Below are 13,886 nucleotides of genomic sequence, written 5' to 3'. Positions count from 1 at the left end.
AATAATACAGTACCCGTTAGCTTTGAACTAAGTACCCTAAGTAGCAATTATAGGTATAAGCTACCATGCCTGGCCTCCAAACCTAAACATTATTCTTATAAGTTGTCTATCTTTAATGAAGACTAAATGCTTTAGACATGCCTGGTGTCCTCAGGTCAGAAGAGAGAATCAGATCTCTCAGAACTGGAATTACTGTTGAGAGCCACCATGTGGATGCTGGGAACACAACCCAGAGTCTCTACAAGAGCAACAGTATTTGTAAGTGCTAAGCCATCTCTCCAGCTCCCACGGCTTAGCAACGTAAGTGTTTCTTTAAGCTATTTCTGAACTTCGTGGTTGAATATAGCAGCACATTTCTGTAATCACAGAACCAAGAAATCAAGGCAGGAGCTCTAAGCTCAGAGTCTTTAGTGACCTGCCTTGCAAAAATGACAATAATGGCCAGTCATGGTAGCTTATGTCTATAATCAAGCACCTGGAAGACTAAGACAGAGTGCGGGGACTTTGAAACCAGAGCTACAGGGAAAAAGAAGCCTGCCCAAAAAGGTCAATCCAGGGCTGGCAAGATGGCTTGGTGAGTAAGTGTGCTTGCTACAAAGACTAAAAGCCCGAGTTTGATTCCAATGATCCATATGGTAGAATGAGAGCCAACTTCTACTAGGTGTCCTCTAACTTACACCCACACACACCAATTTCTTAATCATAATTTTTTTTCAAAAGTCAAACGATACCAAACCAAACCAAAAAGATAAGGTATGCTCTCCTTACTTGTGCCTCCTGCTCCCCACTAAGCTAGAATAAAACCCAGAAACTGGCATGTAGCTGGCAAGTTCTAACCACTGGGCTATATTCCCATCTTCTAAACTGCTTCTGATTCTCCCCAGGAATTGGAGAGTTTAAAAACCAAACACCTTAGAACATGAAAAACTGATAGTACATATCTGGGTGTTTCAAATGAAGTTATTAATGCCAATAATACAAGTAAACCCACATAATATCTTCTACTTGATTCATGTTTATTGTATGCATGCACATGTGTGTGCAAATACAGGATAAAGTCAGAAGCGAATGTGGGGTGTCTTCCTCAAACACTCCTAGCCATTTTTATTTGTGCATGTAAAGCAGCTGTCTCTTGCAGCTGCTCTCCACCTTAATTTTTGGGACAGTGTCCTTTGCTGAATTTAGAGCTTGCTGATTGGCTAGTCTGGCCGGTTAATAATCCCCAGGGATCCATCCACCTGTCTCTGGCTACCTAGCACTGGAGTAATATGCACTGTGGTGCCTAGCTGCATACGTAGTAGCTTTCTTTAGGATATAATTGTGGCAACTACTCAAAATTTAAGACATTAGCCTCTGGCATTTAATATCAACCACTGAAAAACATAAACAATTCTCACAAATTAAAATCTATGCAGTCCTCTCAAGGCCTCCTAATTCACTTGGTCTTTTCCTCACCCATTCTTTTCTTTATTCAACTCTTGTGAATAACTCTGGTGCTAGTATTAGGAGCTGAACTCCGGTTCTTTGGAAGAGCAGCAACTGCTTTTAACCACTGAGCCATCTCCCTAGCCTCTTTATTCAACTCTTTACTCCATGTCCACCATGGACCTAGCAACCCAATAATAGAAAGCAGAGATGGGAGGAAGTAACAATTATCACAATGCAATTATGATCTAACTTCCTAAACCCCAGGAAGGCAGTTTCAACTGTTATGGAAACACAGGATACCTAAGTGTACACTGTACCACTCCCACTGAGTTATGCTCTTTTCAAGTTCCATTTTATAGACAAATCATATAGGAAATAAAGCATTCAACATTCACTTTTTATAATGCAGATACTATTAAGATTATTAACTCCTGTTGGCAATGGTCAATCTGGTATTTGAGAATGTGGATGCTAATAAAGGCTGTACTATGGCCAGAGACTGCATGCCTGTAATTCCGGCTACTTGGCTTAGGCAGATTCTGAGTTTGGGGTAAGAAAGAACACAGTGAGCTTCTATCTCAGTCACCTCCCAAAATAAAACAGTCCACAACACAAACAAATAAAACAGTCCACAACACAAACACACCCACTTAATGGCCAAGCCTCATTATTAAGATTTCAACTGCTGTACATATATCAATTTAAAATCCAGAAACACCAGAAATTTTACTGTTATTCTTTGTCTATCATTAATATTTTTAATTCTAGCTACATTCAGCCTAGAACCAAATGGGTTTTAACAGTCTCATCCAACAAGCCTAGAATTTGAGTTCTTACTGCCTTGGCTTTTTGAATACTGGGATCTGAGAGTTGTGCCACAAAGCTGTTAAATTTTTTTAGGTACAGGAATTTATATAAGGGAAAAAGAAAAAAAAAAAAAGCAGAAGAAACTTCTCAAAGACAGTTTTGAAAAGGGTGTGTAAGGGTCAGTTTTCGAGCTATGGTTTTGCTCCAGCTATACCTTGATCAAGCTTCCAAGTAACTAGTCTGTGTCTCTCATTGTATTAATTCTTTGCTGGTCATGGCTCACATGATTCTTACTGCTTATTTATTTATTTTGAATGATAAAATTTCAATCTTCCACAGCAGCAAGGCAGTGAACATCTCCACTGCTTAAAAGCCTTCAACTGTTTCCCAACGTAATGAAGTCCAAAGCTAATTCTTATCTCACTCCCCACCCAAGATAACCAAAAAAGGGCTTCAGGTTTAAAATATTTCCCAAGCGCACTCATTTCTTCAGCCTGCCATTTATGCTAACATGTCTTCTCTTTAGCCCTTCCTCAGGCTACTTCTTACCAATCCACTAGGTCCCAGTATTTAAAGGCCTCTTTGTATGAAAAACCCTTCTTGAGTTTGAATTAGATGCTCCAGGCTCTTTGCACCTTCTGGTTTCTTCTTATTTTGTCACTGAAGTACACTTAGCCAATTCCTATTTGTCACTCACTACACTGATAGTTGTCTAGGGTTAGGTGTTGCACACACATTTCTGATATTTATGTTAAGTGAAATGCATCTCTGTAGAAAGGAACATAGAAATTCCGCTAACCTAAGTAGCCATCTCCCTCGGTGAAAATCAAATCTAAGGACAAAGCTGTGTATGTGTGTGTATGTGTCAAAATAGTCCCACACATACTTTTCCTAAGTCAATTGTTGAGGCTCGAATGAAATGACCCTGTTAGCTCACATTTGTGAACACATGTGTTGGCTCTGTCTGGGGAGATAGATTATGAAACCTTTGGAAGGCTGAGGCTTATGGGAAGTATGTCTCAGAAGGCAGGCTATGAAGTTTTACAGCCTGGGTCCATTTCCTGTTCTTTATCCTCTACTGGATGGCCAGTAAAGAAAAAGTAGCTGGCCAGCTTCATGCTCCTACTATGGAAAACAAAACTGTATGTGTTCTGCAACTGTAAGCCAAAATAAACCCCTTTGTTCCTTAATTGCTTTTGTTATGGTATTTTATCACAAGACACAAATCAAACCAATAGTACAGAAATGTAACATTTTCTTTCAGTATGTATCCATTGTATTATGCCTATATATTTGCAGTTTGGTGATACAAGACATCTTCAAGACTTATAAAACTGCCTCAAAACATGGTGGGTCCCTGAAACCAATCAGATACATTAATGGATGCACCCCCTACCCCAAACAATAAAAGTGACAGACCCTTTCAGACCAGAACTGAGACAAGACAAGCATGAAGCAAAACCCAGCCAAGCTGCCTGAGTCACATGAAAAGGACGCTCTCCAATCTGCTGAGCTGCTTGCAGGCATTTAATATTTAGTAGCGGGAATCATGGGCTACGCTAAGAGTTTGGTTGGTTGTTTTTGTGTGCGAGCATGCCTATGCTATAGCACGCATCTGGAGGTCAGAAAGCAACTTGTAAGAAGTGGTTCTCTCTTCTAAATGAAGAAATGGCTCAGCAGTTAACAGTTCTTGGGGGGGGGGGAGAGTTGGGGATTTAGCTCAGTGGTAGGCAATTGCCAAGGCCCAGAGTTTGGTCCTCAGCTCTAAAAAAAGGGGAGGGGAACTTCCTGTTTTTCTAAAAGACCCATGTCAGGTTGCAGCCCCCAATTCCAGCTCTCCCAAGAATTCAATGCCCTCCTCTGGCCTCCCAGCGCACCTTTACAGTGTAGCACACACACAATCATTTTTGAAAACTTGCTTTGATATGGACAGTTATCAATGATGTTACTGTATTTGCTAACATCTCAAAAATTTTAGAAATGTACATTTAGTTCAATTCTCTTAAAATTAACCTTTAATGAACAGGCTATACTTGAATTAAGGTATGTCAGAAAAGCAACTGCAGTCAGTGGGATGTAGGAGTGTAGTCCTATATGCAAGAGCATTACTTAAGGCCAGCCTGGGAAATTAAGACCCTGGTCCTGGCAAATAAACCAACTGCATTCGACTCCCTGAAGACATCGTAAAAGTCAGTTACATCATCCACGACTAAATTAACTTTTGGAAGCAGTTCTGAATATAAAACTCCAATGTGAACTACAAAATTCCCATTATACAAAAAATATTTAAAGCTTCAAATCAGACCTTGTATTTCCCTATCATCTTCTGTAATTCGGCTTCTTCTAAGTTGGATCATAACTGACAAGTGCCCCAGGCAGTTAACAATCGTTACTGTGGTTACTTAGGAGTAACACCAACCAAACTTGGGACAAACTGCTTAGTTCAAAAACATCAGTGAGTGCAAACAAACGCAAAAGCACAAATATGAGCCAAAGGAGTATGTTAATAAATCACTGAAGAACTGATGTTGGGTGAACTCTCAGCACAGCAGAGAGCCTATAAAGCACTAACACCAGCACACTATTCAAGGCTCAACAAGAGTGGGTTTGTGGGGCTGTTTGCCATCCCCCACAAAAGCAAGTATGGGCCTTCAAGATGGCTCAGAATGTAAAGGCGTTTGCAGCTAAGCTTGAAGACCCAAGTTCAATCTCTGAAGACACCAGGAAGGAGCAGACCAAGTCTCAAACAGTTGTCTGTCCTCTGACCTTCACAAATTCCCACTCTAGAGGGCGCACCATCCCCATGCCCCCTCTCAACACTCAAATGTAAAACAATAACAACAGTGTCATAGAGAAGTCTTGACACGCTTGTAAAGCCAGCACAGGGAGCTGGAAGAGCAAGAAAAGAAGGGCTCAAGGTTGCTGTTCCATAGCAGGACCCTATCTCTAAAAAGCAAGTTTTATAAAGCAACACTTTTCAAAGTACAGATAAAATTAATTTTAACAATGTACTCTACTAGTACTTAGAGGTAGAGGCAAGAGGATCAGGCATTCAAGGTCATCTGGAGCTGTATATCAATAAAGCAAAGACACCCCACACACGAACAAAAGAAAACACAATAGGAGAGCCCTAGATGGTTCTTGCCACCAAACCTGATGATCAAATCCCTGGAACCCACAAGACAGAATCAGCTTTCCTAAGTTATCATCTACCTTGCCCCCCCAACCCCCCCAACAATAAATGTACAGAAAAACTTTAAAAAGTTACTGTGCTGGGCTGGAGGGATAAAAAAATATGTATTTCAAATAAATTACCCAGATCAGTCAAATAAGCCTATCTCACAAGCAGGCTGAGGAGATAGCTTAGTAATTAAGAGTATTTGCTGTTTAGTTCCCAGCACTTACATGGTAGCTCACAACCATCCATGCTCAATCCCAGAGGGGTCCTATTCCCTCTTCTAGTGTAAAAGAAGAGGTACTAAGCATATACAGACACTCACACACCACAGAAGAAAACGCATGTATGTGTATAAACACACAAATATAGTTTTGAAAACCTATCGCAGAACTACTAATGCTAAGGTGATGTTTCCTTTCACTTCCCCAGAGGTCTGGGTTTCAATTCCCAGCATCCACACGAAACCACAACTGTCTCTAATCCCAGTTCTAAGGGATCTGAGGCTCACACATTCATGCAAGCAAAGGGTACATACTTTAAAAAAAAAAAAAAAAAAAAAAGCAGCCAATCTAAGCTCTGGCTAGTCTGAACTTCGGTATTTAAAACAGCAGTGCTAACACTAAAGGGTTAAAAGGAATACCACCATGCAAGCTTCCATTTTGACTGCTAAATAGCTACAGATCTTCCAATAGTTGGAATTTAATCTCCTTGTTTGAGGCAGGGATAGCTTTAGGCTAGTTTGGAACTCTGTGCTAAGATTACAGGCTTGGTTTCCAGTGATCTTTTTTGATATTTTTTCATCCTTATCAAAGAAGTCAAAGAAAAATGGTCTGCCCAATTATCAGTTATATGGCTTTTCTCTGTCTAATTCAAGACTGGCAGAGAAAAAATTTGAATACAGGCCAGAAAGATGGTTCTGTACTGGGTAAAGGCACCTGCTGCCAAGCTGAGGACCCATGGCCAACAACCGCCCCCACCTCTCTACACCCACCAAATAATTTTAGGAGGAAAATTCTCCAACTGGAATAAAATTGCTAAACTATATTACCGTATTAGACAGTGAATGCTGGATTTGCCTATCTCTTGGAGGTTTTATTAGCAACCAAAAAGGGCAGCATCTAACTGACTTGAAGAAAGTAACTGAAAGAAAATTAAAGCCTCGATTGTTATTTTCAAAACTTATCCACATACATTATTATGTGCCATTCTTCCCAAGATGTGTTCAAAACTATGAGGTGTATACGGAATGAAATCATGTTTATCTTTAATCCAAAACACAAATGTCCTATAGGGAAAATTAACACCCCCCCACCTTTGTTGTTTATTTCTGAGACAGTTTCAAGATAATAGTTCTCGGGGATTTAGCTCAGCGGTAGAGCACTTGCCTAGCAGGCGCAAGGCCCTGGGTTCGGTCCCCAGCTCCGAAAATAAGAAAAAAAAAAAGAATAGTTCTCTGGCTGGCCTGAAATTCACCAAGATCCACCTGCCTCTGCCTCCTCGGTGCTGGGATAATTGATAGGTGTGTACCACCCAGCCCAGCTAATTTTTCCTAACCTTTAAAAAGTTTAGATTGACTAATCCCTGGCTCAGAAGACTGAGAGGCAAGGGATCTCTTTGAGTTTGAGGCCAGCCTTGACCTAGAGCAAGTTCCAGGACACCAGAGCTAAACATAGAGACTCTCATTAGGAAAAGGAAAAGGGAAAAAATAAATAAATAAATAAAAATCAATGCCAGTCAGGGGTGGTCCAAACCTTTAATTCTAGCAGAGACAGGAGGATCTCATGGCCAACCTCGTCTTCAGAGTGAGTTCCAGGACAGCCAGGGGAAACACGGTGAAACCCTGTTTTGAAAAACCAAACCCTTGGGCTGGAGAGATGGCTCAGCGGTTAAGAGCACCTCTTCCAGAGGTCCTGAGTTCAAATCCCAGCAACCACATAGTGGCTCACAACCATCTGTAATAAAATCTGATGCCCTCTTCTAGTGTGTCTGAAGACAGCTACAGTGTACCTATTTATAATAAGTAAATCTTTAAAAAAGCAAAACAAAGCCAAAATAAAAAAAAGATAAAATACACCCAAAGCCCCCCCCAAAACCCAACAACAACAAAAAACTTCAATTGAAAAGTGGGGGTGAAGAGAGGAAGAAGAGAAAACAATGCATAATTTACTTTCTTGAAAAGCCCATCTGTGACTAGTAATCCCAGCACTCTGGAAGCTGATGGAGGATTTCAAGTTCGAAAACCACCTGACCTACAAAGTAAAGCACTGCCTCAAAAAAACAAAAACAAAAACAAAGCTTTTGTTGAGCCACTTTTTCATATTTTATTAGCAAATGATTTAAAACTGCGGTTTGATTATAATTGCAAGGTAAAATCAAGTATACCTATTCTCCAGTTCAGACCTAAAACAATGTGCTCCGTGTACAAAACTAGATAAAAAGTACTTGAAATACAGTGCAGTATATGCACGAAGCCAGCTTCACAGAACGGTGCAACCTGAACAGTGCTAAAAAATTAGATTTAGCTTTGCCGACTACAAGAGACCTCGAGTGAGCTGCTCCTGCCTCACCTGTGACCCTGGAGTTATATTTAACTCTAAGTAAAAGGATTGAGTGAGTTTATGTGAAAACAAAAAACCTTGACAACCGCCTATCTAAGGGACTGACTACTGCCACCAAACAGGCGTCCAACTGCCATCAAACCGCATTAACAAACACTGTTTATGATAAACTGTACCAAGTCACCTGTTTCAAATGTCTACCTACCCAAAGGACCGTAGAAATGGAACCAACCACTCCTAAATAATGCAGTACTACGATTTTTTCCCCACTAATACTGGTCAGAAGTCAGGCATATTTAAATATGATGGCTGCATCGATATAACGGAAGACTTTGCCTTTCTTTTTCATGCGGTTAAAAACACGGAGCTCTGGTGTAATAAAACGAGCCCTTCCTTCCTTTTCCCGCGTTTCCCGGCCTCACCAAGGTGCTTCTTCTGCCCCGCCAAGAGAAATCCCGGACTTCCTCCATAGAACAACAAATCACCCTACCCCCGAGGTTCGCGCGGAATCTTCCCTCCCGGGCCACTCTCCCGCCTCCTTCAGCCGTCAGGTGCTTTAGTCTCCGCGGCCCGGACCCCAAATCGCGCCGCGACCCACCCAGGCCAGCCTGGGCCCGCGCCCTCCCTTCCCTTCCCTTCCCCTCCCCCAGACGCTTGGGCACAGGCCCAAGGCCCACGGGACTTACGCTCTCGTGGTCCCACCGCACGTTGCTGCGCTTCTCATCCGGGGCCAGGTTTCGGTCCCGGCCCATTAACTCATCCAACAACTGCGCGGCCGAAATCATGGTGCTTCCTCCGGGCGGCTGCTCACACCAGCCCTAGCACCCACCAACGAAAACCACCAGCCACTCGGCCGCCCAACCAACCCCTCGGCCCACTCTCAAGCCGAAAAGCCTCTTCCAAAGAGGAGCCGATAAGACAAAATGGCCGCCGCCCGGGCACCTTCCCAGCATGCCGTGCGCCCGCGGAGACACGCCTAGGCCCGGGCGGCGATGGCGGCACGGCTTCGGCGGCGAGGGGGCGGGACCTCCGGCCTAGGCCCGGGGCAAGCCCGGGCCAGACACTGACTCCGCCCCGCCGTGCCTTCCCTAATGGACCCTGACACTCTTACCCGCCGCGGTGTCAGCCTTTTTTACTTGGAGAAGCAGCAGTCAAGCTCTGGAGCCTTTGGCTCTGCTCCGAAAAGGAGAAAACGTCCCTTTGTCCACGTGGTGCCCAGGGTGCCATCTTCCTGTGAGGGAAACAAGAGCAAGCTGCGTTCGTGCTCAGACTCCATTTTTCTAGTCCCTGTAGTTACTGCCTCGTCTACCAGGCCTTATTTCTGTCTGCACCCCCTCCCCCTCTCCCACCCAGTTCGTTGCTGGGGATTGAACCGAGGACCTTAACGCTTAACACTCTACTGGTGAGCTAAATCCTCAACTCCTCTACCTGCTTTTGTCTGGATTTTCTCGATTTTTAGAGAGGAAAATCAAGGAATAGGCTATATGCGATTGGAGGAATTATGTTGTGATAGTTCCAATCCAGGAATTTATTTTCCTTCGTTTTGTGTCGAGTGTTACTGTGTTCAGGGACACGTAGAGGAGACCAGAGGTCACCTTCTAGAGTTCATTTACTCTGGAACTATCCACTTTTTGTTTGTTTGTTTCGAGATAGGGTTTCTCTGTAGCCTTAGCTGGCCTGAAACTCACCAGGCTGGCCTCGAACTCACAGAGACTCCCTTGTCTCAGCCTTATGAGTGCTGGGATTAAAGGCGCACAGCACCACCGCTCCTCAATCTAAACTTTTGAAAGCGTAGGGAAACTTTGCTGGGCTTGGTGTTACAGTCCACCTTTTATCCTAGCACTGGGCAGGCAGAGTCAGGTGGATTTTGGTGAATTGAAGAGACCCACCTGCTTCTGCCTCTTGAGTGCTGGGAATAAAGATTGAAAGTCTCACTCCTACATGATGGTGCACCTCTTTATCCCAACACTTGAGAGGTACAGGCAGGTGGATATCTGCGAGTTTGAGACCAGCCTGGTCAACAAAAACAAGTTTCAGGACAGTCATGGCTGTTATACAGAAAAACCCTGTCTCAAAAAGAAAAAGAAAGAAGAAGGGATGTCTCACTGGAACCTGAGCTCTCTGTCAGCCTGAGAGCCCCAAGAATCCTTTTATTTCTGCTACCTAGCACTGCAATTATAAACCACTGTTTTACATGTATGTGCTGGATATTAAACTCTGGTCTTCGTGCTGAGTGTTGAACCCTCTGGAATTTCTTTAAAAGTATTAATTCAGCCGTGCAAGCTTTTAATCCCTAACAATCCAGAGGCAAATAGATCAAAGCCAGCCTGACTCAAGAATGGAGTTTGAGGCCAACCAGGGCTGCTTAGTGAGACACTGTCTCAAAAACCAACAAAATACATACTCAGTCGGGAACAGTGGAACAGGCCTGTAGTGCCCTCACTTGGAGACTTGGCCAGAAGGATTATTGTTCCAAAGCAGGGTAAGTTCCTGTCTAACACAATTTTTTAAAAGTTAAAAAACCAAAACCCGAGGACTAGGGAGATGACTAAGCTGAAAGGTATCTGTGGACAAGCTCGACGACCCTGACAACAGAGTTCCATCCCCCGGACTCACAGAGAAAGGAGAGAACCAACTCATGAAAGTTGTCCCCTGACCTCCTCATGCTTATCCACACACACAGACACTGACACATAAAATAGAATGTAATTAAAAAAAAAAAAATTAAGGGTTGGAGAGATACCTCAGCAGATGTTGGCACTGGATGCTCTTGCAGAGGACCCAGGTTACACAGAGAAACCCAGTCTTGAAAAACCAAATCAACCAAACAACAAACACGTCAGTAAAGCTTCTGTTATGTGTCCTCATCAGTGTTAGTAAGTGAAGTGATACGCTCTGCACATGGACAGAGGAGGCCCAACAGGTTATTTCCTTTGTTAGCAAGAGGGAATGAACCTTTTTATCTTTAAAGTGGAGGAGTCTGCTCCCTGGAGAACCGACTGGGGAACATGACAAACCAGGCAAGGTGGAAAAGAGAGGCCTCAAGCTCAAGACTGATGATCCTCCTGCCTCAGCCTCCCAGTGTGTTAGCATATATCCCCCAAACAGAAATCTGAAGAGTTTACAGTTAAGAAAAGCAAAAAGGTTTTTTTTTTAATTTTAAAGATTTATTTATTTATTTATTTAATGAGTTCACTGTAGCTGTCTTCAGACACACCAGAAGAGGGCATCAGATCCCATTACAGATGGTTGTGAACCACCATGTGGTTGCTGGGATTTGAACTCAGGACCTCTGGAAGAGCAGTCAATGCTCTTATTAACCACCGAGCCATCTCTCCAACCCTGCAAAAAAAAAAAAAGCTTTAAAAACATGAAATTGATAGCAATGAAGAAAACTGTTGGTCTGCTAGAAGAGGAACTTTGAATAGTATTCCTTGAGTCTTATGAATGGAAACTAAAATAGAACGGGTTGAAAAATTAGAGGGAAGCAAATCCAGAAGGCTAGAACAGAACATTTGGGAAGCTGAGGCAAGAGGAGCAGAAATTAAATCACACACTTAGAGGCTGGCCTTGGCAGAATGAGAAAAATCAAAACCTCCTCCCCTACTCCATTGTAATTTTCCAAGGTCACAAAGGATCTTAATGTTGAATTTACACCTTTCAGTCCTATCCATTCTGTAGCTCTTGAGTCTGTGTGTCACTCATCACTAGTCCCGCCCACTCCATTGCTCTTCCTCCCACACAGTCCTGTTATTCACCCTCAAGCTCTTTTGAGACTTTCTCTCCTTTCCCTCATTAGAATTTTGAGAGTTCTTCAGCGTTCTATCTGGCTGTCTTCTCTTGGTACTCACCAACTCCCTTAGGATTATCTCTTCTGTTTGCAAAACTTCAGCTAGCACCTTTGGCTGATGAGTGCCAGATCCCAACCTCCAGCTCAGATCTCCTTTCTGAATTTAGTATTCAGGCCTACCCTGTTAACTGGGCCGCTCTACTTATATGAAAGTCAAAACCAAATAGAAACATAGTACAAGTCAAAACAGAAAAACACCTTCTTGGGCCAAAGGTATAGCTCCAAGGCAGAGAGCTACCCTGGCATGTGTGCAGACATGGGTTGGATCCTCAGCACTGAAAGAGATAGATTAAAAACAAAACAAAACAACAACCAAAAAATACAAACAAACAAACAAAAAAACCAAATAAGTCGCTCAACCGTCTTGAGTCAATAGATTTTTAAAAATGAGTTAAGGTTAGGGTTAGGTTATAGCTCAGGCAGTAAGGTACTTGCCAAGAATGTTTGAGGACCTAAGTTTGCCTTTTTTCTTTCTTTTTTTTTTGAAACAGGGTTTCTCTGTGTAGCCTTTGCTATAGACCAAGGCTGGCTTCGAACTCAGAGATCCACCTGCCTCTGCCTCCCAGTGCCAGAATTAAAGGCATGCGCCATCACTGTCCAGCTTTTAGCTATTCATTTTTCAGCTTATAGTCTGTTGTCAAGGGACGCCAGGGCAGGAACCAGAGGCAGGGCTGAAAAACAGGCCACGGAGGGAAGAGGGCATAGGATCTCCTGGAACTAGAGTTACAGATGGTTGTGAGCCACCATGCTGGTGCTGAGAATAAATCCTGGGCCTTTTACAAGGGCAACAAGTGCTCTTAACTGTAGGCTTATCTCTTCAGCCCAGATAGAATTCTTTTAAGGAAAGAAAATTTAACAAACAAAAAACCCATACATTTTGGAGTGCACCTAATTTCCGTCATTGGTACTGCTGTTGACTTTGTCTGTTTGTTTGTTTTTTACATTTGGAGGGTGAAACCCAGGACTTTGTTTGGGTAAATACTCTTCCATTAAGCTATTAACACCAGCCTACTATGATCTTTGTAAATTGTCCGCCCCACCCTTTTAAAAATTGCTATTTCTTGTACCTCAGATTGTGCTAATAGAGTCTCAATGCCATTCACATCAGCCTCAGATGGAGTACTATGCCGGATCTGAGAATTAAAATTTAAATTGGGGAAACAAACGAAAGTATAAGCTCAAGCAGCGGTCCAATTTGCCACTGGGGTAGATTTGAGTGTTTATAGTTAGTTGCTATTCATCACTCCTGGTGTGCAGTGTGCGCTGTGTGAATTACTGTGAGCTAATAAACAGACGTTGCTTTTTCTTAAACAGTAACAAGACAAATGCATGCTGTGTGCCCTCGGCAGCCTCGAAAAATGCAAATAAAGACTCCATACCTAAATGTATCCCTTGGTGTTTTATCTCCTCTTTGTTCAGGCCCTCCTCTCTGCCGCCCCAGGGCGTTTTCCCTTAATCTTCTCACCCCATCTGCAAAGTTCTCACCAGTGCCACATCAGGGATCTCTCCAAGGCACCTGGGCTCAGCGAACACTATTTTCTGTTTCTCCCAATGGGTAGTAGAACAGTGCCATCAAAGGCTCTGAGCATCATTAACTAGATTAGGCAAGGAGCACTGCGCACCGCTGTTTATGAACACCCCATAGCTCTACCCTCAGTGCCCAGGATCAGGACCCGGATGACTAAGCACCCCACCCCCACCCCGGTCGTCTTTCCTTACATGACTCCGAGAATAATTATAATTTAAAAGCTATAATGAGTTTCATTTTATAAACCAGAAGCAACGTTAATTTTCATGAAAGCCAAGTTGGAAGAATTTCTGTCTAAAAACGATAAGGGGTAAAAATAAAACAATAACTGAAATAAAATTTTCTAGCTGAATGGTCCCAAGCACTGACAAAAATAAGAAAGAACAGTGTCATCTAATCTTTGCAAATAATGGGCATATTTTATAGTGGGATCGTTTTCAGCCCATTTCCCGTCCTGCTGGGTAAAAATTGACTCAGATAGAAAAAGAGCTAACCAAACTTGGGGGAGTGGGGGTGGAAACCCACCAATTATTTTTA

The 13,886-nt window shown here is 42.9% G+C and overlaps 1 protein-coding gene across 5 annotated transcripts in view; it reads right to left on the bottom strand.

The window, feature by feature from the left end:
- Luc7l3 (LUC7 like 3 pre-mRNA splicing factor) overlaps nucleotides 1–9,160 on the bottom strand; it is a 30,160-nt gene extending 21,000 nt beyond the window's left edge. For 2 of the 5 annotated variants that reach the window (XM_032914010.1, XM_032914013.1), the window contains exon 1: nucleotides 8,658–8,916. In XM_032914010.1, the coding sequence (XP_032769901.1) occupies nucleotides 8,658–8,756 (99 nt within the window). In that variant the 5' untranslated portion in view covers nucleotides 8,757–8,916. Of the gene's footprint in view, nucleotides 1–8,657; nucleotides 8,918–9,082 lie in introns of those variants that run through there. The other 3 variants (XM_032914014.1, XM_032914011.1, XM_032914012.1) reach the window with 3 other exon arrangements.
- Nucleotides 9,161–13,886: the final 4,726 nt, after the last annotated feature.

This window comes from Rattus rattus, chromosome 9 (genome assembly GCF_011064425.1).
Source record: "Rattus rattus isolate New Zealand chromosome 9, Rrattus_CSIRO_v1, whole genome shotgun sequence".
Classification (NCBI taxonomy): Eukaryota; Metazoa; Chordata; class Mammalia; order Rodentia; family Muridae; genus Rattus; species Rattus rattus.
The sequence above is the reverse complement of the archived record's forward strand: the minus strand, read 5'-3'. Positions and strand labels throughout refer to the sequence as shown.